At 46.1% G+C, this 27,638-nt stretch overlaps 1 protein-coding gene across 2 annotated transcripts in view; it reads left to right on the top strand.

Annotated features, from left to right (window-relative positions):
- Positions 1–6,649: 6,649 nt before the first annotated feature.
- The window catches only part of CYTH1 (cytohesin 1), a 61,878-nt gene continuing 40,889 nt past the window's right edge, over positions 6,650–27,638 (top strand). Inside the window, exon 1 of one of the 2 annotated variants that reach the window (XM_044300137.1) lies at positions 6,650–6,780. In XM_044300137.1, the coding sequence (XP_044156072.1) occupies position 6,780 (1 nt within the window). In that variant the 5' untranslated portion in view covers positions 6,650–6,779. Of the gene's footprint in view, positions 6,781–12,565; positions 12,875–27,638 lie in introns of those variants that run through there. The other variant, XM_044300136.1, reaches the window with a different exon arrangement.

Below are 27,638 nucleotides of genomic sequence, written 5' to 3' on the forward strand. Positions count from 1 at the left end.
TTCCGAACAGGCGGGAACCCGTGAATGGTAGGCCGGCCAAAGAGCGTTTGGAAGCGGCGTCCGCCGCCCAAACCTTCAGCCAGAGTTCCCTCCTGACAGAAACTGCCAGGGCAGAGGAACGGGCAATGAGGGCACCCGCATCAAGGGAGGCCTCACAGACGAATTTTCCGGCCTGAACAATTAGTTGGGCTAAGGAACGGAGGTCCTGAACAGGGACGTCCGACCCTAACTCCCGTTCCAGTTGCAAACCCCATTCAGAGACCGCTTTGCCAACCCAGGCGGAGGCAAAGACCGGTCTAAGGGCCGAACCAGAGGCAGTAAATATGGCCTTGGAGAGGGATTCCGTACGACGGTCCTCAACAGACTGGAGGGAAGATCCGTCCTGTACAGGAATAGTAGTAGTTTTGGACAGGCGAGCCACGGGAGGATCAACCTTAGGCGGGGATGTCCACGTGGTCACAGAATCCGCTGGAAAGGGATAACAAATGTCCAGCTTTTTGGGTGTAATAAAGCGGACGTTAGGCCGAGTCCAAGCCTTGGATACCACAGAAGAAAAATCAGCGTGTATGGGAAAAACCTTGGAGGCCTGTTTGGGGCGGAGAAAGGACACGCCGGCCTGTTCAGAGCTGGGGGGGTCATCGTGTAGCTGAAAGGTATCACGGATGCTAGTGACAAGATGCCCCACCGCGGACGCCAATTTGGACGGAAGCTCTGAGTCCATGTCCACGTCCGAATCCGCCAGTTCTCCCTCAGAAAGCGTATCCCTTTGAGAGGATAGACTTGACTGAGCTCGCACGCATGGCGGAGAGAGCGAAGCATCTGGAGAAGATGTGCGCTCAACCCTTGAACGTTTCTGAGTATGCCGGGCCCTGGAAGATTCGCTGGGAGGCAGGGAACCAGTGGGGGCGGCAGAAACGGTAGTCCCAGCGGGTGCGACAGGGATTGTGGCAGCCTGCGGGAGAGGCGGTCTATCCACGAGACGGCCCACTACGTGTGTAAGGCTTTCCACCGCCTGAGACAGAGACCTAGCCCAGTCAGGGGGTTCAGAGGCACCGGGGGGCGCAGCGGGAAGCGGGCCCTGCACCGGGGCCTGACATGCAAGGCAATGCGGCTCAGATTGCCCACGCGGAAAAAGTTCCTTACAGGCGGTACAGGCATGGTACCAGGGTTTGGGGGCACCTGTGGGATCTGACATGCTGAAGTGTGGTTGTACTCTAATATAGAGACCACAAAGGGTTATAGCAGCTATGACCAGGAGGGTTAGGAGAGGGTTAACTGTTCTACCAGTGCCTCAGAAGAACGTCAGGAGATGGCCCAGATCAGCAGCAGCAGAGAAGCAGTGAACAGCAGTGAGCAGCAGAGAGCGCCCACAGAAGCCGAGCGATGTACACAGGAGGTTAGAGTCCCCCACCGTGTCCCAGCTTCCTGTCAGGAGTGAGGAAGCGCGGGAAACCTCAGCAGAAAGCGCGGGGAACAAGCTCCGCCCCCTCCAGCGCTTGAAATGTCTCCTGTGAAGGAGAACGTAGCTCCGCCCCCAAAATGACGCGTGGAAGCCCCGCCCCCTGCCGGGACCGCTAAGCCCCGCCCCCCGTTCTCGGCGGGAAGGGGGAGAGAGAGAAGAGAAAAATGGAGGGGGGGGGAGAAAGATAGCAGCGTGGGGGGGAAAAGCGTGGGGGTGCTGAGGATGCTGCTGTGCTGCATTGTCCTGCAGATGAGCGCTCAGAATGAGCGACCACGGGTGCCCCCCTTACCCAGAGGGGTAGATGCTGCAGATAGGGACGGGGTATGGGCTGGAATAGCCATCTCACCGTGCGACGTCTTCACCCTCAGTCCTTTCCAGCAGGGTCGCCCCTTCAGCCACTGGCACCGCAGTGGCAGGAAGCTGGAAGAGGGGCTTGGCGTGCGGGCGACCCCCTAGCTGGCGGGATGTAGGGGAGCCATTGCTGCCCAGATCCTCCTATTGCTTCTGTGGGGGAGGCAGCAGTGCAGATAAGTTGGCACTGGCGCAGCTCAACCCCGGGAGAGCAGAGAGGTCAAATGCGTCTCTGGTATCCCTAGGAAAAAATAAAATAACAAAATTAGAAGAAAAAGTAAAAATAACAAGGAGAAAACAGCCCTGCAGTAGCAGGGAGTGTCTTGCCTCCTTGGACACTAAGCTAAAACTGGTAGCCTCTATCTCCAGGCTGAGGGTATAGCTGATGGAGGAGGGGCTTAACAGTTTTACTTAGTGTCACGCCTCCTAGGGAGCTGAGCTATACCCAAGGTCTGTGTCCCCCAAGGAAAATGGGCGAGAAATGGTATTTTCCACGGTTCTTCCACAGCCATCTCCTTTAGGATGGAGAACCAACTTCTCTTGGGCCAGTAGGGGACCACTAGTATCACCGTTACTGGGTCCGTTAATATCTTCTGCAAGACCCGAGGGATTAGGGCCCAGGGAGGAAAGGCGAGGTTCCAAGTCCACCTGACTGAGAAAGCGTCGACAGCCCATGGTCCTTCTCTGGGATTTAAGGAACAAAACCACCTTACTTTCGCATTTGTTTTTGAAGTGAACAGGTCTATTTGAGGTACTCCCCATCTTTTGGAAATCTTCTGAAAAATGTATTGACTTAGAGACCACTCCCCTGGGTCTAATGTTTTTTTGCTGAGATAATTGGCTTCTATGTTTTCTGAACCTCTGAGATGGATTACTGTAATTGAAAGAACATTATTTTCTGCCAGTCCCCTTAAGGTTGGAGATATTGTGCCTCCTTGGTGTTTTAGATAGGCCACAGTTGTTGTATTATCGGAAAATATTTTCAGATGCTTTTTGAATAACATGTCTTGAGATACTTTCAGGGTTTCCCAGACCACTCGCAGTTCTCTGTAGTTTAATGATCTGCTCTTTACTTCTTTTGCCCCCCATCCGATGCCACTTGCGTCTGTCATCATTTGAATTTCTGGAACTGTTGGCCAGGCTACGGCTTTTGACAGATTTCCCCTTTCCTTCCACCAGTTCAAATCTGACTTTATGTGGTCGTGGTAGGGACATTTATCTTTTTGTCTAGGGAGGACTGTTTTCTGTCCCATTTCCCTAGAATTCAGGTTTGTGTTAACCTGGTGTGAGCTTGACACCATGCTACGGCTGTAATGCATGATGTCATCATTCCCAGGATGCTCATAGCCCCTCTGATAGAGCACTGTTTCTGAGACTGGAAATGTCTTATTCTCTCCCTGGAAGATTCCAACTTTTCTTGTGGGAAAGATGAAGTCTGGGTAATTGAATCGAGTATTACCCCAAAGAACTTCCTTTTTGTCGCTGGTACTAGGATACTAGGTACTAAGATTTGTTCACGTTTATCAATCAGCCCAATTCTGAGATTTTTTGTATAACGTAATTGGTCTGTCTGGACGTTTCCAGCTTAGAATTTCCTACTATGAGGAAGTCGTCTAAATAGGAACAAAAATTTAAGCCCTCTAGTCTGAGAAGGGAAATCATTTCTATTATCAGCTTTGTGAACACCCTTGGGGCGGAAGATATACCGAACGGTAGGGCAGTGAACTTAAAATGATTGACTATGCCCTCTTTGTCTTTCAGTGCGAATCTGAGGTATCTTTGTGACTTTTGATGGATGGGAACATGGTAATAGGCATCTTTTAGATTGATGGATGTCATATATGATCCTTTTTTGACTAGGGGAATTATTGATGAAATTGACTGCATTTTGAATTTTCTGTAGGTTATACTGTAGATTTGTTATAGTAATAACCTTATAGTACGGGAAGATCTGTCGGGTTTTGGACTAAAAATAACTTTGAATAAAATCCCCTTCCCCTTTCTGGTTCGGGAACTTCTAATACCATGCCTGATTTTTTCAAGTCTAGGACTCCTTGCCAAATTTTTGCTAACAAGTTCTGACTGTGGGTTGTTATTTTACATCATTTTGGAGGGGTTGAGGAAAATTCTATCCCGTAGCCATTTTTTACTATGTCTAAGGCCCAAGGATTCTGGGTTACGTCTTCCCACGGAGACATTGGCGTAATTGTTTTTTGGTTTGTTTGTTCTGAGGATTACCCGATTTTCCCTTTCCCCTGTAGGATCTTGATTGTGAGCTAAAGGGACGAAAACGTCTCTTCTTGCTCTCTTCTGGGAACCTTTTTTTTCTGTCAGCAGCCTTCTCTAGGATTGCATCTAGAACTGGCCCAAAAACGTATTCGCCAGAAAACGCCATAGAGCACAGTTTAGCTTTGGAGGTCCTGTCACCCCCCCCTCCCTCCCCAAGACTTCACCCAATGTGCCCTTCTCGTGGAATTGGATAGTGCTGCATCTTTAGCAGCAAATCTGAGTGATTCTGCTGAGGCATCAGCCAGAAAAGCTGTGGCAGACTTAAGAATGGGGATGGAGTTTAGGATTTCTCCTCTGGGAGTTTTGTTTTTTATGTGGTTCTCTAATTCGTTAAGTCAAAAATACATGGCCCTGGCCGCAGAAGTTGCCTCTATGTTGGTCTTAACTCCGAACATGTAGGCTTCCCAGCATTTCCTTAGTAGAGCATCTGCCTTCCTCTCCATTGGATCCTTTAGTTGTGACGAATCCTCAAATGGCAGGGAAGTTTTTTCTACAACTTTTGCCACCTAAACGTCAATCTTTGGGGTCTCAAAGATTTTTATTTCAGCCTGATCAAACAACAACCTGTTTTTAAACTCTTTAGAGCAGGGGTGCACAACGTTTCCCGGTTGGGGGCCAAATTGCCAGACTAAACCAATGACGAGGGCCGAAATTAAAATTTAAAGGTGTATTAACAACTGAAATATTGTACTTATGGCATATTGAACACACATTATATACCATGTCTAGTTACACTTCCAGGACTCCCCTCTAATGGGAGAAATACATAAAAAATACATGTGAGCAGCCAAAAGACATAGGCATACATGTCTGTTACCAGATGGTTGGGGGCCGCACAGAATGGTATCAAGGGCCGCATGTGGCCCCCGGGCCGCAGGTTGTGCACCCCTGCTTTAGAGACTCCCAGTCTTCTTTCTGGTACAGTCCACTCAACCAAAATCATATCTTTAATATTTTCGTTTACAGGAAAAACTTTGGATTTTTTCGCTCCAAGTCCCCCAAACATTTCATCATGAACTGACTGGGGCTTTTGAACATCTTCAATGCCCATAGTAGCTCTCACAGCCCCCAGCAACTCCTCAATATCCTCAGAAGAAAAGTAAAATGTATTTTCATCTTCCACGACTTCCCCCTCAGGAAGCCTCCTCGTCCATGTCCTCTGTATCAGAGGAGGATGGAACTGACATTTTGGATTTTTTTGGCAGGAGGCATAGGAGGGACAGACTTGAGGGAAGCCAAGGAGGATTTTATTTCACTTTGAATCATAGATTTAACTTCCATGAGGATAGATGGTTGCTCTTCCTTTACAAGCTCATTAATGCAAGACTGACAGAGCTTCTTTTTGCACATGTTGTGCATCTTGTGTATTTAGATTTAACTTTGGGCTCTTTCACTCCCTATAAAGAGAGAAGCAACCAGGTATCAGATATTTTAAAAACACATGAAATATGCAAGGTCACAGATATTTTTCCAACAGGGGACCCCACCACTTGAGGATTATCAGTGTGGACAGCCAGGTTGAAACTGTGGGCTTCACAGAAATTGATTTAGTCCACCGTTGATTCATACTTAACACCCTCATTCCTTTAAAAGGAAAAGTCTGAAGCAGCTCAGGTTTAGATCTGGGACATAGATCTGTATAAGGGCTCATGCACACACCCGCTGCCGTATTTGCGGTCCGTAAAACACAGATACCGGCCGTGTGTATATCGCATTTTGTGGAACAGAATGTCCTGCCTTTTGTAGAGCTCTCCTATCCTTGTCCATAAAACGGACAAGAATAGGACATGTTCTATTATTTTGCGGGGCCACGTCACCGATGTGTGCCGTCAGCATCTTTTTCAGCCCCATTTAAAACGAATGGGTCCGCATCCGCAATTTCTGAAGTAAAAAAAAAACTGAAATCTGAACACATTTAAATCAATGGGTACGTGTGCTGTCCGCAGAAAATGAGGACAGCACACGTCAGTGAAGAATGGAAATGTGAACAAGTCCTTAGTTCTCAGGATGATAATCTTCCTAGAGGTGTCTGGCAGCGGCTTTCTCCCCTCTAACCATTCAGGTTACATGCATGTCCTCACATAGATTTGTACATCTCAAATAGATCCTCAATTCAGAAGTCCCCCTGCTCCCCTCCTGTCTAGTTCTTTCACTGGTGACCGATCACCCGGGAAATACAATTCAAAAGTCTCAGAAAAAAGCTCTTAACAGTTTGTAATCTCCACACAGCAGACACCATCCCCACCCGCGCTCGTTCTCTCCTGTGCATTTTACTCAGGAGCTCCCGACTCAAATATCATACTGTCTTCACCTTGAAGGGGGTGTAATTTATCATTCTCCCTACGCCTTTGATGTTAAAAAGTTGCAAAACCCTGGATTATGCCCCATTCACACGACCGTGGGACCGCTATACCCTAGAGCCGGCAGGATGAGCCTAAAACACCAAAAAGCCTAAAAATAAAAATGTTTATTCATTAATATTTTGTCCTTCCTCATTCTTAAGAAACAAAACTGAAATCATCAAATTCTGTGCAGACCTGCTGACTGCAGTGTTAGGGTAATGTGCAAAACAAATATCAATTGCCTGTGGTTGTTTGACAGGGTCTGCTGAAATTGTTAGAGAAAGAAAAGGGCTGTGGAGCGCAGACGGGGTTCGCACAATGGGGAGTTTCTAAAAAGTAAGTTCAATCTTCTGCTTTAAACTGGCAATATATAGCATTTCATGCCAAGGTACTGTACGTGAGCGAGTCAGAAAGGAGCCAGCTGTGAGCACTGCAGCCTAGGGTTGTTTCGATACCAAAAATTTTATTCTGTTTCGATACCATAAAAAAATACTGCGACACGCGAAAAAAATAAAAAACGAGGATTCGTTTGTGTCATGTGACCACGGAGCAGGAGTGAAACGCTTGCTAATACTTACCGCTCCGTGGTCACCCGCCAGCCCGCACCGCGCTGCACTGGATCCTGACACATCGTCAGGTCATAGTGCACATAAGCGCGCACTATGACCTGACTCTGTGCGGCATCAGGACTACAGTGCAGCGCACAGATAAGAAGAGGAAGGAGCTGTGGAGCGGAGCCCCTACAGGAAAGGTAAGTATTTTATTTCACTGGCACTGGGGACATGGCACTGAAGGGGGACAGTTGGCAATGGATGGCATGGAGGGGCTGATCTAATGGCACTGGGGGACATGGAGGGGCTGATCTGATGGCACTGAGGAAGTGAGGACATGGAGAGGCTGATCTGATGGCACTGGGGGAGTGGGGGACATGGAGGGGCTGATCTGATGGCACTGGGAGAGATGGAGGGGCTGATCTGATGGCACTGGGAGAGATGGAGAGGCTGATCTGGTGGCACTGGGGACATGGAGGAAGTGATCTGGTGGCACTGGGGGACATGGAGGAAGTGATCTGGTGGCACTGGGGGACATGGAGGGGCTGATCTGGTGGCACTGGGGAACATGGAGGGGCTGATCTAATGGCACTAGGGGACATTGAGGGGCTGATCTAATGGCACTGGGGGACATTGAGGGGCTGATCTAATGGCACTGGGGGGGAACTGATGCACTTGGGCTGATTGCACAGGGGGAACAAAGGGTGTTGGGGACTGATGGCAGGGGGTCTGAGTTTTTATAAAGGAAAACAGTCTATTAATTCATTTTTTCTTAGAGTACTCGATTAATCGTAAAAATAATCAATAGAATACTCGATTTACTGAAATAATGGTTTACTGCAGCCCTAGTACAGATTGCCTCGCATAAAATGAGCACTCACACAGCTCATAACTACTAAAACGTTATAGGAGTCAAGGTCTTTATTATTATTTTTTGTACTAAAACACAAGAACACCCCCCCCCCCCCCCCATTTCCCGGGAAGGCAGGGAGTGAAAAACAAAAATCCCTCTAGGATTTTTCACGGATCCCTTGCTCCGTATCTGAGTTTTTTTTAATCTAAATTAAATACTCTTCCGTTCCGTTATCCCAAGAACACACCCGTATGGTTTCTGTATTTGATCAGTTTTTTTGTCGATCGGAAACAGTAACTTATTAATCACCAAACACATGAGCAATATGGGCTGGGCATAGCATTTCTACAGTATGGAGCCACAAAATACGGATGACATACGGATATGTTGTGTGCGTTCCGCATTGACTTGAATGGGGCCTCGGACCGTGATTTGAGGACAATAATAGGACATGCACTACTTTTTTGCGGAACGGAAACGGAATGCACATGGAGAACCTTCCGTTGTTTTTGCGGACCCATTGAAGTGAAAGTTTCCGCATATGGTCCGCAAAAAAATAAAATAACGGAACGAAGCGGAAAGAAAATACGTTTGTGTGCATGAGCCCTTAAATCAGATGACCTGTAGGTTTCATCCATACTAGGTGGATTTTCTGCATCTTAATTTCTGCCATGGATTTAGCCACATGTCCGCAGAAAAATCTGCAACAAATCCACTGCAATATCCATGTGTGTTACATGCGGGATTAGGGCTCGTTCACACAAACTTTTTTTGCATTCCGTATACGGGCCGATTTTTGCGTTCCGTATACGGAACCATTCATTTTAATTGTTCCGCAAAAAAAAAATATATATACTCCGTATGGATTCCGTTTCCGTTCCGATGGAAGATGTACTGTTATTGCCTGCAAATCACGTTCCGTGGCTCCATTCAAGTCAATGGGTCCGCAAAAAAAAACGGAACACGTATTGGAAATTTTATGCCCAGCTCAATTTTTTCTATGTAATTACTGTGTACTGTATATGCCATACGGAAAAATGGAACCGGAAAACGGAACGGAGCCAGAAACACTACTGAAAAGAAAACAGAAAAATGGATCCGGAAAAAACGGCCTGCAAAACACTGAAAAAGACATACGGTCGTGTGAATGAGCCCTTAGGCTACATGCACACGAATGTATTTTGTTTCCGTGTCCGTTCCGTTTTTTTTTTGCGGATAGGATGTGGACCTAATCATTTCAATGGGTCCGCAAAAAATGCAGCACTCGGCGTGCTGATTTCTTTTATTTTTTTGGGGTCTGGTGTTTTTCTCCTATAGACAATTGAACAAACACAGGTGCCAGTGTAGTGTGTGTGTGTGTGTGTGTTGCCTTTTTTAACCCCTTCAGGACCAAATCAATTTTCACCTTAAAGGGATTATACCATGACTAATGTAAAAAATTACATCAGACATTATATAGGACATGACAACCTCTTTCTACCAAAAGACACTTCTGCTGCAGCTAAGGAGGCGTGTCCATGCTCTCCCTATCACAGCTCAGGGGGGCGTGTCCATGCTCTCCCTATCACAGCTCAGGGGGCGTGTCCATGCTCTTCCTATCACAGCTCAGGAGGCAAATGAAGGATGAAACTGAGCATGTGCAGCCTTCTCAGTGAGCAGGACAAAGAAATAAGAAAAGAACAAACAGCAGGTGGAGCTATACAGATACATTTTATTGAATAACTCAGTGGATATATTACATTTGTAATTACATGCAATTACAAAAATATTAAGATCCAGGTGAGGTGCTGGTTTGAAAACTGTAGAATATTTTTTGTGGGACAACCCCTTTAACACCTTAAGGACTTAGGACGTACCGGTACGCCACGTTTGCCGAGTTGCGCAGCGGGGGTTAATCGGAACAGGATGTCCGCTGAAATCATTCAGCAGGCATCCTGTTACAACGCCGGGGGCGTCATGTGACCCCCCCGCATCGGCGATCGCCGCAAACCGCAGGTCAATTTAGACCTGTAGCGCAATGCCTACCTTAGGCATCTGTGCTGCCTTCCGGTGACGACACAGTATTACTCATACAGCCAATGCATTCCAATACAGAAGTATTGGAATGCATTGTAAAAGGGATTAGACTCCCAAAAGTTGAAGTCCCAAAGTGGGACAAAAAATAAAGTCCCCCCCCCCGCCCGAAAAATTAAAAGTTTCAAGTAAAAATAAACAAAAATTTCATTTTCCCCAAATAAAGTTAAAAAAAATTGGACATATTAGGTATTGCCACGTCCGTATTGAACGGCTCTATAAACATACCACATGACCTAACCCCTCAGATGAACACCGTAAAAATAAAAACTGTGCTAAATAAACAATTTTTTTTGTCACCTTACATCACAAATAGTACAACAGCAAGCGATCAAAAAGGCGTTTGCCCACCAGAATAGTACCAATCTAACCGTCACCTGATCCCGCAAAAAATGAGCCCCTACCTGAGTCAATCGCCCTAAAAATAAGAGTGGGTTATCGCGGCAACTAATAATGAGGGCTGCAGGGGGGAGGGGGTTAAAAATTACAGGATATGTCATTTTGAAGTTTCTGATCTCCACGGTCCGATCAGAAACTTCCGAAAGCGCTGCAAACCGCAGGTCTGAATTGACCTGCAGTTTGCAGCGATCGCCAATACGGGGGGGTCACAGGACCCCCCTCAACATTGTCACAGAGTGCCTGATGAATGATGACTGGTACGTCATGTGTCCCCAACAGGTTAAAGGGTTTCTACCACTTGCATATCACATATTTGGTGATCAGACACTAGCGATCCGCTAGTGTCTGATGTAGCTTACAAGCTAATTATTACCTTAATCCGTTCGGCCCATACCTCAAAAAAAGCACTTATATATTTATGCAAATGAGCCTCTAGGTGCTATGCAGGCGTTTTTCCAGCACCTAGAGGCTCCGTCTACCTTGCAGTTTGCCGCCCATCGCCTCGCTCCAGCACGCCCATCTCTTACCGTATTCGATCCTCCCCCTGCTTCAGCCTTCAGAAATCCCGCGCCTGCGCCGTTCGTCGCGGCATTCGGAGGCATTCGGCGCAGGCGCAGTCAATGTCTGACCGCTCCGTGCTCAGACATTTCCACTGCGCCTGCGCCGATGTCATCGGCGCAGGCGCAGTGGAAATGTCTGAGCACGGAGCGGTCAGACATTGACTGCGCCTGCGCCGAATGCCGCGACGAACGGCGCAGGCGCGAGATTTCGGAAGGCAGAAGCAGGGGGAGGATCGAATAGAGTTGAAGATGGGCGTGCTGGAGCGAGGCGCTGGGCGGCAAACTGCAAGGTAGACGGAGCCTCTAGGTGCTGGAAAAACGCCTGCATAGCACCTAGAGGCTCATTTGCATAAATATATAAGTGCTTTTTTTGAGGTATGGGCCGAACGGATTAAGGTAATAATTAGCTTGTAAGCTACATCAGACACTAGCGGATCGCTAGTGTCTGATCACCAAATATGTGATCTGCAAGTGGTAGAAACCCTTTAAGGACTAAGCCTAAGAGCTCATGCACACAAACATATTTTTTTGTCTGCTTCCGATCAGCGTTTTTTTTACGGGTCGGATGTGGAACCATTCACTTCAGTGTGGCTTCAAAAGATGCGGACTGCACACCGTGTGCTGTCCGCATCCGTATGTCCATTCCGCAAAAAAATGATAAAACATGTCCTATTATTGTCTGTTTTGCGGACAAGGATAGGCATTGCTACAATGGATCCGCAAAAAACACAGATGCAATACGGATGCCAAAAGGATGTAATCCGTATTTTTGGCGGATCAGTGTTTCACAGACCACAAACGGTCGTGTGAATGTAGCCTTATGGCTCATGTACACAAATGTATTTTTTTTCAGTTTCCGTTCCGTTTTTTTACAGGTCCGTATGCAGAACCATTCATTTCAATGGGGCTTGAAAAAAAAAAAAACGGAAATGATTCTGTGTGCATTCCGTTTCCGTATTTCTGCCTGTCCGTTCCGCAAAAAAATAGAACATGTCCTAGAAAATGTGCATTTTCTGCAACTTTTACATCTTTTTCTGGCGAAAAAATTAGTAAATTTGTGGCGCCTGCCCCAAATGGGCAATTAAAAAAAGTCACAAAAAGAGGCGCAAGGTCGCAGCTTGAAATCTCCAGTCACCCTGCTTCCAACTGAAAGCAAAGGGAGTGAATTATGACGCGGGGCCCATGCCAAACTTTGTCGTGTGAACAGGTCCTAAAGGTCAAAACGTCTAAAAATAAATAAATTAAAAAATCCTCTGCGTATCCGCGACTTAGGAACGTACCTGTTTGATGGCTTAATTTTTTAAATCTGAACAAGGACCTATAATTAGCTTCCTTAGGGGAGAAGGCAGGTCAGGAGGGGACATAGAAAGGGCGTAACATTTGGTTTATTTTCATATATCTTGCGCATCTTCTTTATAAATCCCTAGAATGAAATTTGAGGGGTGAGACTGAGCTCAGAGGGGCCCTGGTGTCTTTGACAGGGTGTATGCAGTACTGGTGTTGCGGTATTTCTCCGTCTCCTCACAGCACGGTGTGATACACGTACAGGAAGGATGTCTCTCGCCGCAGTGTGGGCGCAGCTCTTGCTATCTGCAGCTCCTCGTACACTGCTCCCTCCTGTCACAGGCTCCCGGTTGCCTGTCAGAAGTTGCCACACGCATTTCCCGCCTAAAATCTGACGGCCGCGCGCCGCTGAAGCCCACCTGCGTCACGTGACGGCTGCTCAGGTGTTTACCGCCACAGACTCCTCCTCCTTGCCAGCCCCGCACTGCACGGGTTAAGCGGTGACAGGAACAGGGTGTGACGGCTTTACCCCCACCTCGGGGTGACGTGTACGCCCATCCTCCGCCCACTCGCCCTGCTGGGACTTGCTGCTGTCATTACAGAAAGTCCTAGGTGGCACCTTGTTCGGGCGGTGAAGACGTCCAGGAGCCGCACGGTAAACGCAGGAGCCTCGGCCGGTCCAGCCGTCACCATGGTGTTAAATACGGATGGTGAGTGTGACAGGGAACCTGTATGGAGGGGTATGACGTATGTTCTGTGCCTATGGATTAACTCTTGGTGTGCCATGCCTCAGTCTGTGTATCTATAGCTGAGCGTAGATTGTAAATTGCGCGTACGGCCATCTGTCCACCCTCCGCTGCCGCCATCTTTAACGCAGATCGCCATGATTGTTCCTGACGTCGCCATTCTGACCTGACTGCCAGCAAAAGTCGATTTCTTATATCCGTCATTGGCGTAACATTTCTGACGCTTCGCCAGCGTACATTCCCACGCCACCTATTATTGCGGTCGTTAACGCAAAATTCTGTTGTGATTTTTGCAGTAATGGGGGGCAAAAAAAAAAAGCCGACTGCACTGTGTGAATGTGCGCTGATGGCTCTCAGAGTGCTGGGGGGTGCAGCGGTGGTCGGGGGATTGTTAACATGCACAGTAGGGTGATGTTTATCGCCCCCTCACCCCACATACATTGGTGTCTGGGGAGGTATAAGTAATAGTGTTGGAAGACGTGCAAAGTAGAAAGTACAAGATGGTGGACGTGTATTATAGTAATATGACTAAAAAACAGACATGGCGTGCGTCGTTACGACTCCTCCGTGGATATTTCGGTCACTGGAAGCCGTATAACACGCGGTATTATATTATATACCGAGTCCTACGTTCAGTGCAGCTGGACGACTGCTTCCACCCCGGATGACACAGTTCCGTAAAGTCTTAATGCAGTTCACACTGCTCAGCAATCTGTGTCCTTTCTACGCTTATTTCCAACTGTTTAAAAAGCCAGATTTTAAAAACGCCAGATTTTTTCTTCTTTTGGTGGCATTTTTGATTTAGTGTCACTTTGGGCTCCGCATTTTTTATATACACCGCAGACTTTAAAAAAAAAGTCTTAAAAACAGCATGAGAATCCAGAAAAATGTTTTTCAGACTGTTAGGTGTGTGAAACCAGCCTAAGGCCTCATGCACACGACCGAATCCATTTTGCAGTTTCGCATAATACGGTGCACTTTGCAATTTTTTTTCCTCCACCCATCAGTAGAAATAGCAAAATGACACGTTGTATGATTTGCGACATACGGCCCTAAAAGAATAGTCCTATCCTTGTCCGTAATGCAGACAATATTAGGACATGTTTTATTTTTTTGCGGAACAGACCTACAGACACTGAATTCACACAGAGTCTTTTCCCTATGAACATTTTGCTTGTTTTTTCCCACGCTATGGTTTTTAAAACTGCGGGTAAACAGAAAACAGTCGGAGGTGGAGTGCGTGTGTCTTCTGAGCGAATTTTAGGTGCAGAATCTGCTCTAAAATCGATGTAGTAATAAAAATCAGTGTGAACATATCCTAAGGGCTCATGCACACAACCGTAGTTTTGGTGCGGATCAGATGCGGACAGCACACCGTGTCCTGTCCACATCCGTATGTCCGTCCAGGGCCTGGAAAAAAGATAGAACGCGTCTGTTAGACATTTGTAACATGGCGCGGGACCTGCGGAAGGTAAAAAGTGGGATGCACACGGCTGGACTGCAAAAACAGATGTGGTCATGTGCATAGGGCCTAAAGGTGTTTTTAGGCTTTTTTCTGCATTTTTTTTGTGTGTTTTTTTTTGCAGCAAAATCACTAGCTCCGGATGTTAGCTAAAAGGCTATGGGACATCTGAGATGCAGGACACACAAGTGTTTTTGCTCCTGGCAGTTTTGTTTGTTAGGTGATTGTTTGTTTTGTTTTTTTTGTCTTTCTTGCTTCTTTACAAAAAAAAGCAGCATGCATGAGCTCTTGGTGTTTTTCAAGGCGTTTTGACATCGCCTTCTCTGTAGGGGGAAAACACTAGCAGTAAGGGTACTTCACACTAGCGTTATTCTTTTCCCGGTATTGAAATCCAGTGAAGGGTCTCGATACCGCAAAAGAAAGCATCCGGTTTGTCCTAATGCATTCTGAATGGAAAGCAATCCGTTCAGTATGCATCAGGATGTCTTTCATTCTGTCCCTTTTACGGTATTTGACCAGGGAAAATACCGCAGCATGCTGCATTTTTTTATTTTTAGTTTATATCGGAAAGACGGATCCGGTATCTCAATGCAAAAGTCTAATGGATCTGGGGGGAAAAAGATATCAGTTTCCATATGGATTTCCGGATCAGGCAGCCAGTTCCGGCAATGAAACTGCCTGCGGATTCTTCTTTTTTTTAAATCAGATAATTTTTATTTGATTTTTTTACGAAAATCACAAAAATACAAGCCTGCGGATTCTTCTAACGCTAGTTTGAAAGTAAACAACCGCCAATTATTGAACAAAATACAAAACAATATGTGTGGAAACATATAAAAAAAACTCCTAAATAATTAGAGCCACACAAATGACAATTAGTGATGAGCGAACTTCTGTTTTAAGTTCGGCGTCTAAAGTTCGGCTTCCGGTTAGCGGAGAATCCCGATATGGATTCCGAATACCGTTGTGGTCCGTGGTAGCGGAATCAATAATGGCCGATTATTGATTCCGCTACCACGGACCACAACGGAATTCTGAATCGATATCGGGATTCTCCGCTAACCGGAAGCCGAACTTTAGACGCCGAACTTAAAACAGAAGTTCGCTCATCACTAATGACAATACAAAAATACATCTTTTTGAAATCACCAAAAAGGGACATCATATACAATAAGCAATATTGATAAAACATTGCGAAAAGTGCTGTGAAATGGAAGAAAGCCCTGCCCACATACACTGGAGTCAATAGGGTAAATATGCTACCCCCAATGGTGGCTGTAAATAACACGTCTTAAAGGGGTCATCCGGGTTCAGAGTTGAACCCGAACATACCCATATTTTCACCCAGGCAGCCCCCCTGATGCGCTCCCTTGCCCTGCGCTGGATCGTGCAGGGCAAGGGCTCTTTTATTTACAATAACACACGCAGTGTGTTCGGTGACGTCACCGGCTCTGATGGGTGTGCTTTAGCGCAGTTTCACTGGCTAGGGTAGTGCTAAAGCCCGCCCATCAGTGCCATGACATCACCGGACTTCCTAGCAGCCCCAAAGAGAGCCCCGGTTCGTCACTGGAACTCTTGAAAATGCCCTTGCCCTGCGCGATTTAGCACAGGGCAAAGGAGAGCATCGGAGGCATGAACTGCTCTGATTCTCAAGTCAGGGGGGCTGCATGGGTGAAAATGGGGATATGTCCGGGTTCAGCTCTGAATCCCTGACAACCCCTTTAACACGGGGTTCCAAATACAGTATATACCAACAGTATACTTACATAGAAAACACCCCGATCCACCAATTAAACAGTATATTAAGCAGCCAGCAGTAGGGGCGAGAGTAAATACACTGACCGCTAATATGCAGTCACTATATAAATACCATGATGTTATCATATGTTATAACATGTTCAATGGGAGATATGAAGCTGACATTCCAATAATGGAAGTATCATAAATCCCAAGTGGGAGATGCACAATTACCAATCTACCACTGAAAAACATAGCAGGGCAAGCAATAGATCAAAACATAACTATACGAACCAGTGTAAGGAGAGGCAAGACCCCACGTACGTTTCGCAGACGCGCTTCTTCGGGGGGCTAGTGTGAAAGTACCCTAAGACAGACGGGGCCCACATTTACCAATCCTGTAGATGTTGGAAGTTAAACCGACTGTCTAGACCTACACCAGATCTATCGCAGGGGCTCAGGCTGGATAATGCACTTTTCTCTGACTCTGTACCAACTATTTACTTTGAGGCAGTTTTTTATATCAGAACTGTGCAATTTTGGCACATAATGGCACATTTCCGACTCCGCTCAGTTTCCACTAAGCCTTGCCCCCGCACCAAGTATGTTGGACAAAAGTGTAGAAACCCTAGATCCACCAAATTTCCACACTTTTTCTGTCCAGATCCAGTCTGTTTTTACAGTGGACAGAATCTGGACTGAACAGTAACCAATTCAGTTCATTGGATATATGCACACGAGTGTGGTTTCTCACTAGGGCTGCAGCTAATGATTATTTGAATAATCGATTAGTTGCCGATTAATTTCTACGATTAATCGATTAATCGGGAAAAACGACAAAATTACAAAACAGAGAGGTTTATATGATCTTACTTGAAAAATGATGTTCAAAGGCCATATTAAAACAAATTGTGGACGACACTATTATGGGGGATCTGTGGACGACACTATTATGGGGGATCTGTGGACGGCGTAGTTATGGAGAGGGGGATCTGTGGACGGCGTAGTTATGGAGAGGGGGATCTGTGGACGGCGTAGTTATGGAGAGGGGGATCTGTGGACGGCGTAGTTATGGAGTGCCATAGACAGATCCTCCCCCCTCCCCATAGCAGTGCTATACACAGACCCCCCTCCCCATAGCAGTGCTATACACAGACCCCCCCTCCCCATAGCAGTGCTATACACAGACCCCCCTCCCCATAGCAGTGCTATACACAGACCCCCCTCCCCATAGCAGTGCCATAGACAGATCCTCCCCCCTCCCCATAACAGCCCCGGCCCCGATGTTTATAAGTCGGACTAATCACTGCATCTTTATTTTACCTTTTTACAATGACGCTCCTGTAACAGCCAGGCAGAGCGGACGGCGGCGTAACGTCACTCACTCACGTGACGCACCTGCTCCGCCCACCTCATGAATGAAGGAGGCGGAGCAGGCGTGTCACGTGTGTGAGTGACGTTACGCCGCCGTCCGCTCTGCCTGGCTGTTACAGGAGCGTCATTGTAAAAAGGTAAAATAAAGATGCAGCGACCGCCCGCCCGCATAGCAACGAATCGGCGATTATTCGATAACTGGATTCGTCGACAACGAATCCAGTTATCGAATATAATCGATTACATCGATTAATCGTTGCAGCCCTATTTCTCACTGACCATCTGTCCGTCCAGCATTTTCCATCTTCTGCATTTGTTTGCAATCCGTGTACACGAAGATGTTGTGTGTTTATACTTCAGTTTTCTGTTCATGCGCGTGAAAAAAGGATGCAGTCCGGGCAGGAAAAAACAAACGCTGAAAGCAGTCGCAGATGAAACTAATTTACCTTGCATGCAAAATCATAAATTTTTCACTGAGCAGATCCTGACACGTTCCATATCGCCTAAGGCCTCGGATTAGCTCCGGATGCGTTCAGTGAAACTCGCACCATTTTGCAAGTTCAGTCAGCAATTGCGTTCAGTTGCGGGTGCAATGCGTTTTGATGCGTTTTTCACGCGCGTGATAAAAAAAAAAACTGAAGGTTTACAAACAACATCTCTTGGCAACCATCAGTGAAAAACACATCGCTCCCGCACTTGCTTCTGGATGCAATGCGTTTTTCACTGAAGGCCCATTCACTTCTATGGGGCCAGGACTGCTTGAAAAACGCAGAATATAGAACATGCTACGTTTTTCACGGAACGCAGAACTTATGCGTGAAAAAAACGCTTGTGTACACAGACATGAATGGGTCAGGATTCAGTGTGGGTACTATGCGTTCATGTCACACATTGCCCCCGCGTGGAAAACTCGCTTGTGTGAAAGGGACCTAAATCTGCGATCCTCCGGGACTCCACCTGTGGTAAAACTACAACTCCCAAGATGCACACTTGCTTGGCTGTTCTCAGAACACCATAGAAATAAATAGAGCATGCTGGGAGTCATAGTTTCACCACAGCTGGAGTGCCAGAGGTTAGCCATCACTGGCCTAAGGATAGCCTTCAGTGTCTGGATAAATGCACACGTTCAGGATTTACATGCGGACAATCCACATCAATTGGTGTGGATTTACATGCAGATTTGGTGCGAATTTTCCGCATGCAGATTTTACTGTCCATTGAAGTGAAAGACCAGTCAGAAAAAATTAAATAACGCACTGCGGATTTTAAACTCCGCACGGAAAAAATCAGCTTTGTGTACATGAGAATTTTTATTTCTCATAGAATACAATGTGCATGACCTACTGTGCGGATTTTCCGCACGCAAATCTTGATCGTGTGCATTTAGCCTTTACCTCCTGGGGAACAAAAAAGAAAACTTTTAGACCTTCTTCTACAGTTTTTTAAATGCTTGCAACAAAAAAAAAAAAAAAAGCCATGCATTTCATGTGTTGTACATTTACATACAGCAGTCATCAGGGCTGTACAATCATTACTACGATCATTCATCTCCATACGGTTTGGTTACACTAGGTGATGTGCTGAAGAGAAACAAGGGTTTTATTTACCGAATCAAGGATCAGATCCCCCGACAAACAGTTGTATATGCTCATTTGTCGGGTGATCGGCAGAACATTTGCATAGGGCAGTTATGGGGGACAAGTGTCCTAAAAGTCGTACCCAATAATCTACCCATGTTGGTGGGCTCTAACGATAGATCATCAGTTTCAAAGCCAATGGAAAACCCCTTTAAAGGGGTTATCCGTTATTCTGATATTGGTGGCCTATCCTCAGGAGAGGTCATCCATTTTTGATCGGTGCAGGTCTGACTTCCGACACCCTCTGCTGATCAGCTGTTTGAGGAGTCTACTGCTCCCTGGTGGACACTACTGCCTCTTCCTAGGCCGGTGATGTCACATTCATCGGTCATATTCAAGTGAATGTGGCTGGGCTGCAATACCAAGCACGGCACTGTGAGGAGGCCGCAACGCTCACCAGAGTTCCATGGCCTCCTCAAACAGCTGATTGGTAGGGGTGCCAGGGAGTTTGACCCCCACTGATCAGATATTGATGACCTTTTCTGAGTATAGGCCATGAATATCAAAATCTCAGGCATAGAGATGACGGTACATGCATACGTTTCCTATACATTTGTTCTGCACACATGTAAACCAGGAAAATAAAGCAGAAGATGCTATACATGGGGTCCCTGAAATCTGCTCATGGGAAACCGATCATTGTGCAGAAGATGAGGCGGCAACGCATAAGTGCACCTCCGTGAACTGTATACAGATTACCAGCAAAGGCCAGAAAGTTCACAGAAGACGCTTTTCTCCTCACACTTCTGCTTTTGGAGGACACTCATGCATTACGGGCCGGATGCTACCACATTTCCGCAGTTTCTGACGCCTTCAGCAGTAGGGAGGAGATGGGCTACGTTCCTTACTACTTGGAAATTTTGTGACACCTATGGTGGCACAGAGTCCCTGAGGAGTAGTACAATGACCTTGCACTCCATGTGCCACCATAAAGCCCTTCCTTGACCACACAGAAATGCCTTATAGGCTTGTCTTTGTAAAAGTTACCTTACAGTTCTACTGTAAAGCCTCTCCGTATAAATATGTAGCGTGGCCACCGTCTGCATCCAGGAGATGAGGTACTGATAGGATGGCAGGTGTCATACTAGGATCAGACGTGCCATCATCACATGCAAGGCGGTTGGAACTAGACTGTTAAGCTGGTGGGTCCAGCTGACCATCTAATGTGTGTGGGCCTAACGACTCTCCCCAAATGGCAGATGTAGATGATGAAGAGGATCGGCCATGTTAAAATCAAATCCAGATCTGCAAAACATAGAAACCGGCTGTGTGTATCCCGCATTTTCCTTTTTTGCAGGTCCCACACTATGGGCCAGATTTATCATTAGCGCAAGTCAGAATAATGGGGTGAAAAAGACGCAAATTTTTGCGCAATCGCTTAAAGGGATTCTGTCATGACATTTTAGGCCTATAACCTAAACATATGGCCAGGTCCCTACTAATAACCTCAATCCGAAGCTGTCCTTATTAAATGTGCCTGTGGCTCTATTAACACATAAAACAGGTTTTTATAACCTGTCATTCACCTACCTAAGGTGCCCAAGGGGACGTCTCTTCATACAGTGTGCCCGGCTGCAGCCATCTCCGTCTGGTGCCCAGCGCCGCCTTCCCACTAGAAATCGCCGCCCTCCATTTCTATAGAGCTGCCTCCCTCACCTCAGCACCGCCTCCAAAATCGTCCGCTCCCTCAGCCAGATCCCGTGCGGCTGTGAGAGCATGGCTGCAATAGGGCGGTCAAGGCAGGTTTAAGCGAAGGACGGCGCACGCGCACTTCGCTCAACGAGGCCTCTGCCAGGAGTCCGCGCGGGTGCATCAGGTTATACCTAGTGCACACGCGTGGGATCTGTCTGAGGGAGCGGACGATTTCGGAGGCGGTGCTGAGGTGAGGATGGCGGCTCTATAGAAAGGGAGGGCGGCGATTTCTAGTGGGAAGGCGGCGCTGGGCACCAGACTGCAGCCGGGCACCCTGTATGAAGCGACGTTCCCTTGGGCACCTTAGGTAGGTTAATGACGGGTTATGTGCTAATAGATCCACAGGCAGATTTAATAAGGACAGTTTCGGATTCAGGTTATTAGTAGGGACCTGGCCATATGTTTAGGTTATAGGCCTCAAATGTCATGACAGAATCCTTTTAAACTGTGCAAACATTTGCGACTTTTATTGGCTCTGCGCCATGCTTGCCAGTTTTCTGAAAGTGGGCGTGTTTTCTTATGTAAATGACTCTCTAGACAGATTTGCTATTGCAACTATTTAAAAAGTAGCAAAAATTCGCTAAAAAATGCGCAAATTCACTCCAGTGCGGACCATGATGATCTTATGCGACTTTTTACATGAACATGTGACTTTTTGTAAAGACGTGCTACTTTTGTAAAGCTGCTTACTGACGGATAAACTGCTACCGTCAAACCACATTTCTCACAGTCTTAAAGGGCTGATCATAAATCTGGCCCTATGTATCAAATGCCTATTCTTGTCCATTTTAGGAAATTATCTATTTTTTTTGTGGGGCCACAGAACGGACACACCGTGTGCTGTCTGCATTTTTTGTGGCCCCATTGAAATGAATGGGTCTGCATTCGATCCACACAGAACTCAGAATGGATGCAGAACAACACTGTCGTGTGAATACCCCCTAAGGCTACTTTCACATTAGCGTTTTTACTGGATCCAGCAGGGTTCAGCAAAAACGCTTCCGTTAGGCCTCATGCACACGGCCATTGTTTTGGTCCACATCTGAGCCGCAGTTTTGGCGGCTCGGATGCGGACCCATTCACTTCAATGGGGCCGCAAAAGATGCGGACAGAACTGTCTGCTGTCCACATCCGTTGCTCTGTTCCGTGGTCCGCAAAAAAAAATATAACCTGTCCTAAGAATAGGCAGTTATATTCAAGGCTGTCCGTGCCATTCAGCAAATTGCGGAACGCATACGGATGCTGACCGTGTTTTGCGGATACGCGGTTTGCGGACCGCAAAACACAACAGTCGTGTGCATGAGGCCTTATTGATAACACAACCTCCTGCATGCGTTATGAACGGATCCGGTTGTATCATCTTTTACATGCCCAAGACGGATCCATCATGAACTCCATTGAAAGACAATGGAGGACGTATCCGTTTTCGATTGTGGCAGAGAAAACTGATCCGTCCCCATTGACTTGCATAGGGGGGTCATGCCGGATTCGTCTTGCTCCGCGTCCCAGGACGAAAACTACAACATGCTGCGGTTTTCTCTCTGGTATGAGAACGCAACTAAACTGTACGGAATGCATTCTGGTGCACTCCGTTCTGTTCAGTTCAGTTTTGTCCCCATTGAGAATGAATAGGGGCAAAACTGAAGCTAGTGTGAAAGTAGCCAGGCTATCTGCACGCGGGTGCAGGTAAACATACAGAAGATCCGTACGATTTGATGCAGTTTTACCGCATATCTCACCCTTCCATTGAAGGGTGAAATCCGCATCAAAAATCCAAAACACTTCTAAATCCGTACTCAGCTCGGTTTCCGCATTGAACATGTAAAGTGTACGTGAGATTTGCCTAATCTCATACACTTTGCCGGTACTGAAATCACGCACGAGTATCTACGTGGAAAAACTGCACGTAATCCACAACGTGTGCAGGTAGCCTTAGGCCCCTTTCACACGGGTGTTGCGGGAAAATGTGCGGGTGCGTTACGGGAACACCCGCGATTTTTCTGCGCGAGTGCAAAACATAGTAATGCGTTTTGCACTCGCGTGAAAAAAATTGCGCATGTTTGGTACCCAAACCCGAACTTCTTCACAGAAGTTCGGGCTTGGGATCGGTGTTCTGTAGATTGTATTATTTCCCCTTATAACATGGTTATAAGGGAAAATCATACCATTCTGAATACAGAATACATAGTAAAATAGCGCTGGAGGGGTTAAAAAATAAATAAAAAATCATTTAACTCACTTTAATCCACTTGATCGCGTAGCCCAGCATCTCCTTCTGTCTCCTTTGCTGAACAGGACCTGGGGTGAGCATTAATTACATGAAAAGGACCAGTGATGACGTCACTCCGGTCATCACATGTTCCATCACATGATCTTTTACCATGGTGATGGATCATGTGATGGAACATGTGATGACCGGAGTGACGTCACCACAGGTCCTGTTCATGTAATTAATGCTCACCACAGGTCCTGTTCAGCAAAGGGGACAGAAGGAGATGCCGGGCTACGTGATCAAGTGGACTAAGGTGAGTTAAATAAAAAAAAATGTAACCCCTCCAGCGCTGTTTTACTATGCATTCTGTATTCAGAATGCTATTATTTTCCCTTATAACCATGTTATAAGGGAAAATAATAATGATCGGGTCTCCATCCCGATCGTCTCCTAGCAACCGTGCGTGAAAATCGCACCGCATCAGCACTTGCTTGTGGATGCTTGCGATTTTCACTCAACCACATTCATTTCTATGGGGCCTGCGTTACGTGAAAAACGCACAAAATAGAGCATGCTGCGATTTTCACGCAACACACAAGTGATACGTGAAAATCACCGCTCATGTGAACAGCCCCATAGAAATGAATGGGTCGGTATTGAGTGCGGGTGCAATGCGTTCAACTCACACATCGCATCCGCGCGGAATACTCGCCCGCATGAAAGGGGCCTTAGGGTGCATTTACACAGTGCACCATGGCAATTAGCAATCATCTGCATATATAAATTGGGCACATCCTTCAGCAGCACAAGGGGGGAAATCAAAGAAAACGCCGGTCTTTGTAAATGACCCCCCTCCAGCCTCATTCACACAGCAGTTTTATAGTCAGTATTCTGTAAGCCCCAACCAGGAGTGGAACTAAAACACCAGTAAGAATCGTGGAAAGGTTTGCTCCATGCTTTAAACCCACATGGCTTAGGGTGGGTTCACATCACGGTTTTTTATATCAATTTAATAGTTACATTCGGGGGAAAAAAAGATACAAAAGCATAGCACACCACACTTTTGTATACTGCAGAGTTCGGTAAAGAAAAGTATACTTTTTTACAACTCTATGGTGAACGGGTGCCACTGTATGGCATCAGTCTGATGCATCCGTTAATGTATACGTTTTTTGTGTGCCTTAAGTGGATGGCAAAAATGTGATGTGAACCCAGCCTTAGGGTATTTTCACATCTGCTCCTTCCTTCTCCGCTATTGAGATCCGTCATAGGGTCTCAATGCTGGAGAAAAACGCTTCAGTTTTGTCCCCATTCATTGTCAGGGAACAGAGTTCACCAGAATGCATTCCGTTACGTTTCATTGCGTTCCCATGACGCACACAAAAGCGCTTGCAAGCAGTGTTTTTGAGTGTGTCCTGGAATGCGGAGCCAGGCGGATCCGTCATGACCCACAATGTAAGTCAATGGTGATGGATCCGTTTTCTCTGACACAAAAGAAAACAGATCCGTCCCCCATTGACTTACAATGGTTTTAGAGAGGGATCCATCATGACCCATAATGCAAGTCAATTATCATGACGGAAGTGTTTTTGCTGATCCATGACGGATTCAGCAAAATCTCAGATGTGAATGTAGCCTTACACATCCTGGTGGAGAATACTGATCAAGATGCACATGTGAATGAGGCCCTAGATTGTTTCATTCTTTATGATTTCCAAGATTTATGAGCCTGTACTTGGGTGGAAGGATCCTCCGACAATGACCTGGGAGTTTCCAGGTCCTTCTGTACCCTTCAGGCTCAGGTACAATTAGTGTCCTCTAATGAAGCTGTAGAAGAAGACCATCCCTTACCACGCTGTAACTCGTACACTTCTCTCGCTGATGTCAGGTGTGAAAATTCATGGGTTATTACCATGAGGTCCACCAGCAGGTCGTCTACTTCTTCCCCATGTTGTTGTTTTTGGTTTTTTTTTTGTTTTTTTACATATTTCTATTACACAATGTAATAAAACAAGTTCCTTGCAGTTTTACATTTTAAATGCTTATTTTTGGAATTTTTAGTGTCATATGATAAATCAGTTCAGGTCAGCAGTTTGTGTGTCTTTCACATCCCCAATTGCATTTACTGTTATTCTGACAGATCGAAAGGTCAGGACCAAGAGATCGCCGGGGTTATGCGTCCCACTGTTTCACATATCTCATACAGTTTTTAAATGTTCCCAATTCATCACTTCAGGTAGACTTGGATTGTTTGCATCGGCGTTGCGTCTTACATTCCATAATAATTGATGTAAAAAATAGAAGATATATATATATACTGATGGAAACTATGACAGAACCAAGTGAATCTCATAAGTCGGGGTGTCCACTGTATGGTGGATCTGTCGCATCTTGAATCCAGGGTTTCTGCCGCTATGAAGGAACTGAATACTCGATGCAGGGCCCTTGTAAACGCGGGCGATGATCGGCAATGACAGATTCTCATTCTGATTGTTGCCTTGTGTAAATGTGCAAACAAGAGACATTCATGGGCGTTTGTTGTCGGCTCATTTCTCCCCAAAAAACAGGAAATGTGCTGCTAGCGAAGTGCAAACTGAACGTGGGACGAATGGTTGTAGTAATATCAAGCCGTGTAAAAACTAGTTCTGTTCGACTTGTATGTCATTGATCAGCACTTTTTTTAAATATCATTTCTGTGTTCAGGAAAAATGGCAGCATCTTCTATATTCTGCGTTTTCACGCAGCTATGGCTCCATAGAAGTGAATGGGGTTTGGGTGAAAAACAGAAGACACCAGGATGCAATGTGTTTTTCTCTGATGGTTGCTGGAGGTGTAAATTGTTCTTCAGTTTTTTATTTCACGTACGTGAAAAACGCATGCAACCCAGATGCAATCCAAATGTAAAAAAACGCACACACTGAACGCAATCGCAAAAAAAGCAAATACTGAATGCAGTTGCAGACAAAACTGATTTGAACGTGCATGCAAAACCATCCGTATCACTCATTTGAAAGAGGCCTAATGTACTTGGATTAGGGGGCTTATAGGAACGTGAGCATAGACTCCCTGCTGTTTTGCAAGAGCTTCTGTATGATGGAAACTTATCAGAAAAAGTTAGGTAATTTGTTCAATGTCAAATCGGACTTCTAGGCCTTTGATTCTACCATCTCTAGGTCTTCAGTATCTAATCCTTTGGGATTTAGCACCTGGCAACCCCACCGATCAGCTCTTTGAAGAGGTTGCGGCGCTCTGGTGAACACTGTGTCCTCCTTGCAGCTCACCAAGCACAGTGCCATACATTGTATAGTGGCTGTACTTAGTTTTGCAACCCATGCCATTCATTTGAATGGGACCGAGCTAGGTCATTTGACCGATGACCGTGACGTCACTGTAAGATGGTGCGTCTTCAAACAGCAGATCACCAGCGGTGCCACGAATCTGACTCCCCACCCATCAGGTATTGATGCCCTATCCTGAGGAGAGGCCACCAATATTGAACCCCTTTAAGCGTTATTAGGGCATTTATTTTCCTAATTTTTGACTAATTTTGGCTTTAAAGAGGACCTGTCGCTGACTTGCTAAATCTACAGTTTTTTTATTTTTCATTTATTTTATATCCTCCCCGCCCCCCATTCCCAGATCTGGGCCCTGATAATTCTACCTGAAACTGCTCTCACTTTGTCTTGGCAGCAGCTATAAGGAGTTAAATTGGGGAAGAAGAAAATAACGACATGCTACTGATTCATGAGTGGTGCCAAGTCATCCACCCTACCGCACCACAGAACGATGATGTCACTGTGTTCATAAACGGTCATTAGTCCTGCTGATATTAGAAAGGAGTTGACACAAAATAACGCTCCCATCCTCCGCCTCATATTAGATAATGCCGCCAAACTTCCCCTTCTGCCTTCATCCGTGCCACTCCTGTATATGTCAGGGTCCAGTGCCGGATGTTGGTTCATTAGCAGAATATTATCTCCATGGTAACTTCTGTTTACTGCTAGTAATTTGATATATTTCTATAATTTCCTCTAAATAATCATATAACTAGATAGGCGGAGGTGGACAATTATTATCTTCATCTGCCACAGATAACCACACAGTATTAGTCCACATGACCTGTAAACACTTGATTTCCTCTTGAGAGCCCTTCATGTACATGGAGCAAACAAAGCCTTTTAAAGGGGTTTTCCAGCCTACTCACCTTTTAAACCCTTTTTTTTCCACACGAGAATATGCGCGGAAAAACCACACGTAATCCACATTGTGTGCAGGTGGCCTTATAGTTAATTAGAGGTCTGTCACTGACCCGATTTCCTTAAAGGCATGATCTCATGAAGGCAAACCATTTTACAACTTAAAGGGGTTGTCCTAGCTCAGCATTTATGGCATATTGTTAGAATATTGCACAAATGAAAGATAGATACAGGTCCCACGTCTTCTCCAGAACGGGGCCCCGAAGTAAGACTCGTGCACATACATGTATGTTCCTTCCGTTTCGTTCCGTTTTTTTTGCGGACCGTATGTGGAACCATTCACTTCAATGAGTCCACAAAAAAACCTGAAGTTACTCAGTCTGCATTCCGTTTCCGTATGTCCGCATTTCCGTTCGGC

This window comes from Bufo gargarizans, chromosome 6 (assembly GCF_014858855.1).
Source record: "Bufo gargarizans isolate SCDJY-AF-19 chromosome 6, ASM1485885v1, whole genome shotgun sequence".
NCBI classification, from domain to species: domain Eukaryota; kingdom Metazoa; phylum Chordata; class Amphibia; order Anura; family Bufonidae; genus Bufo; species Bufo gargarizans.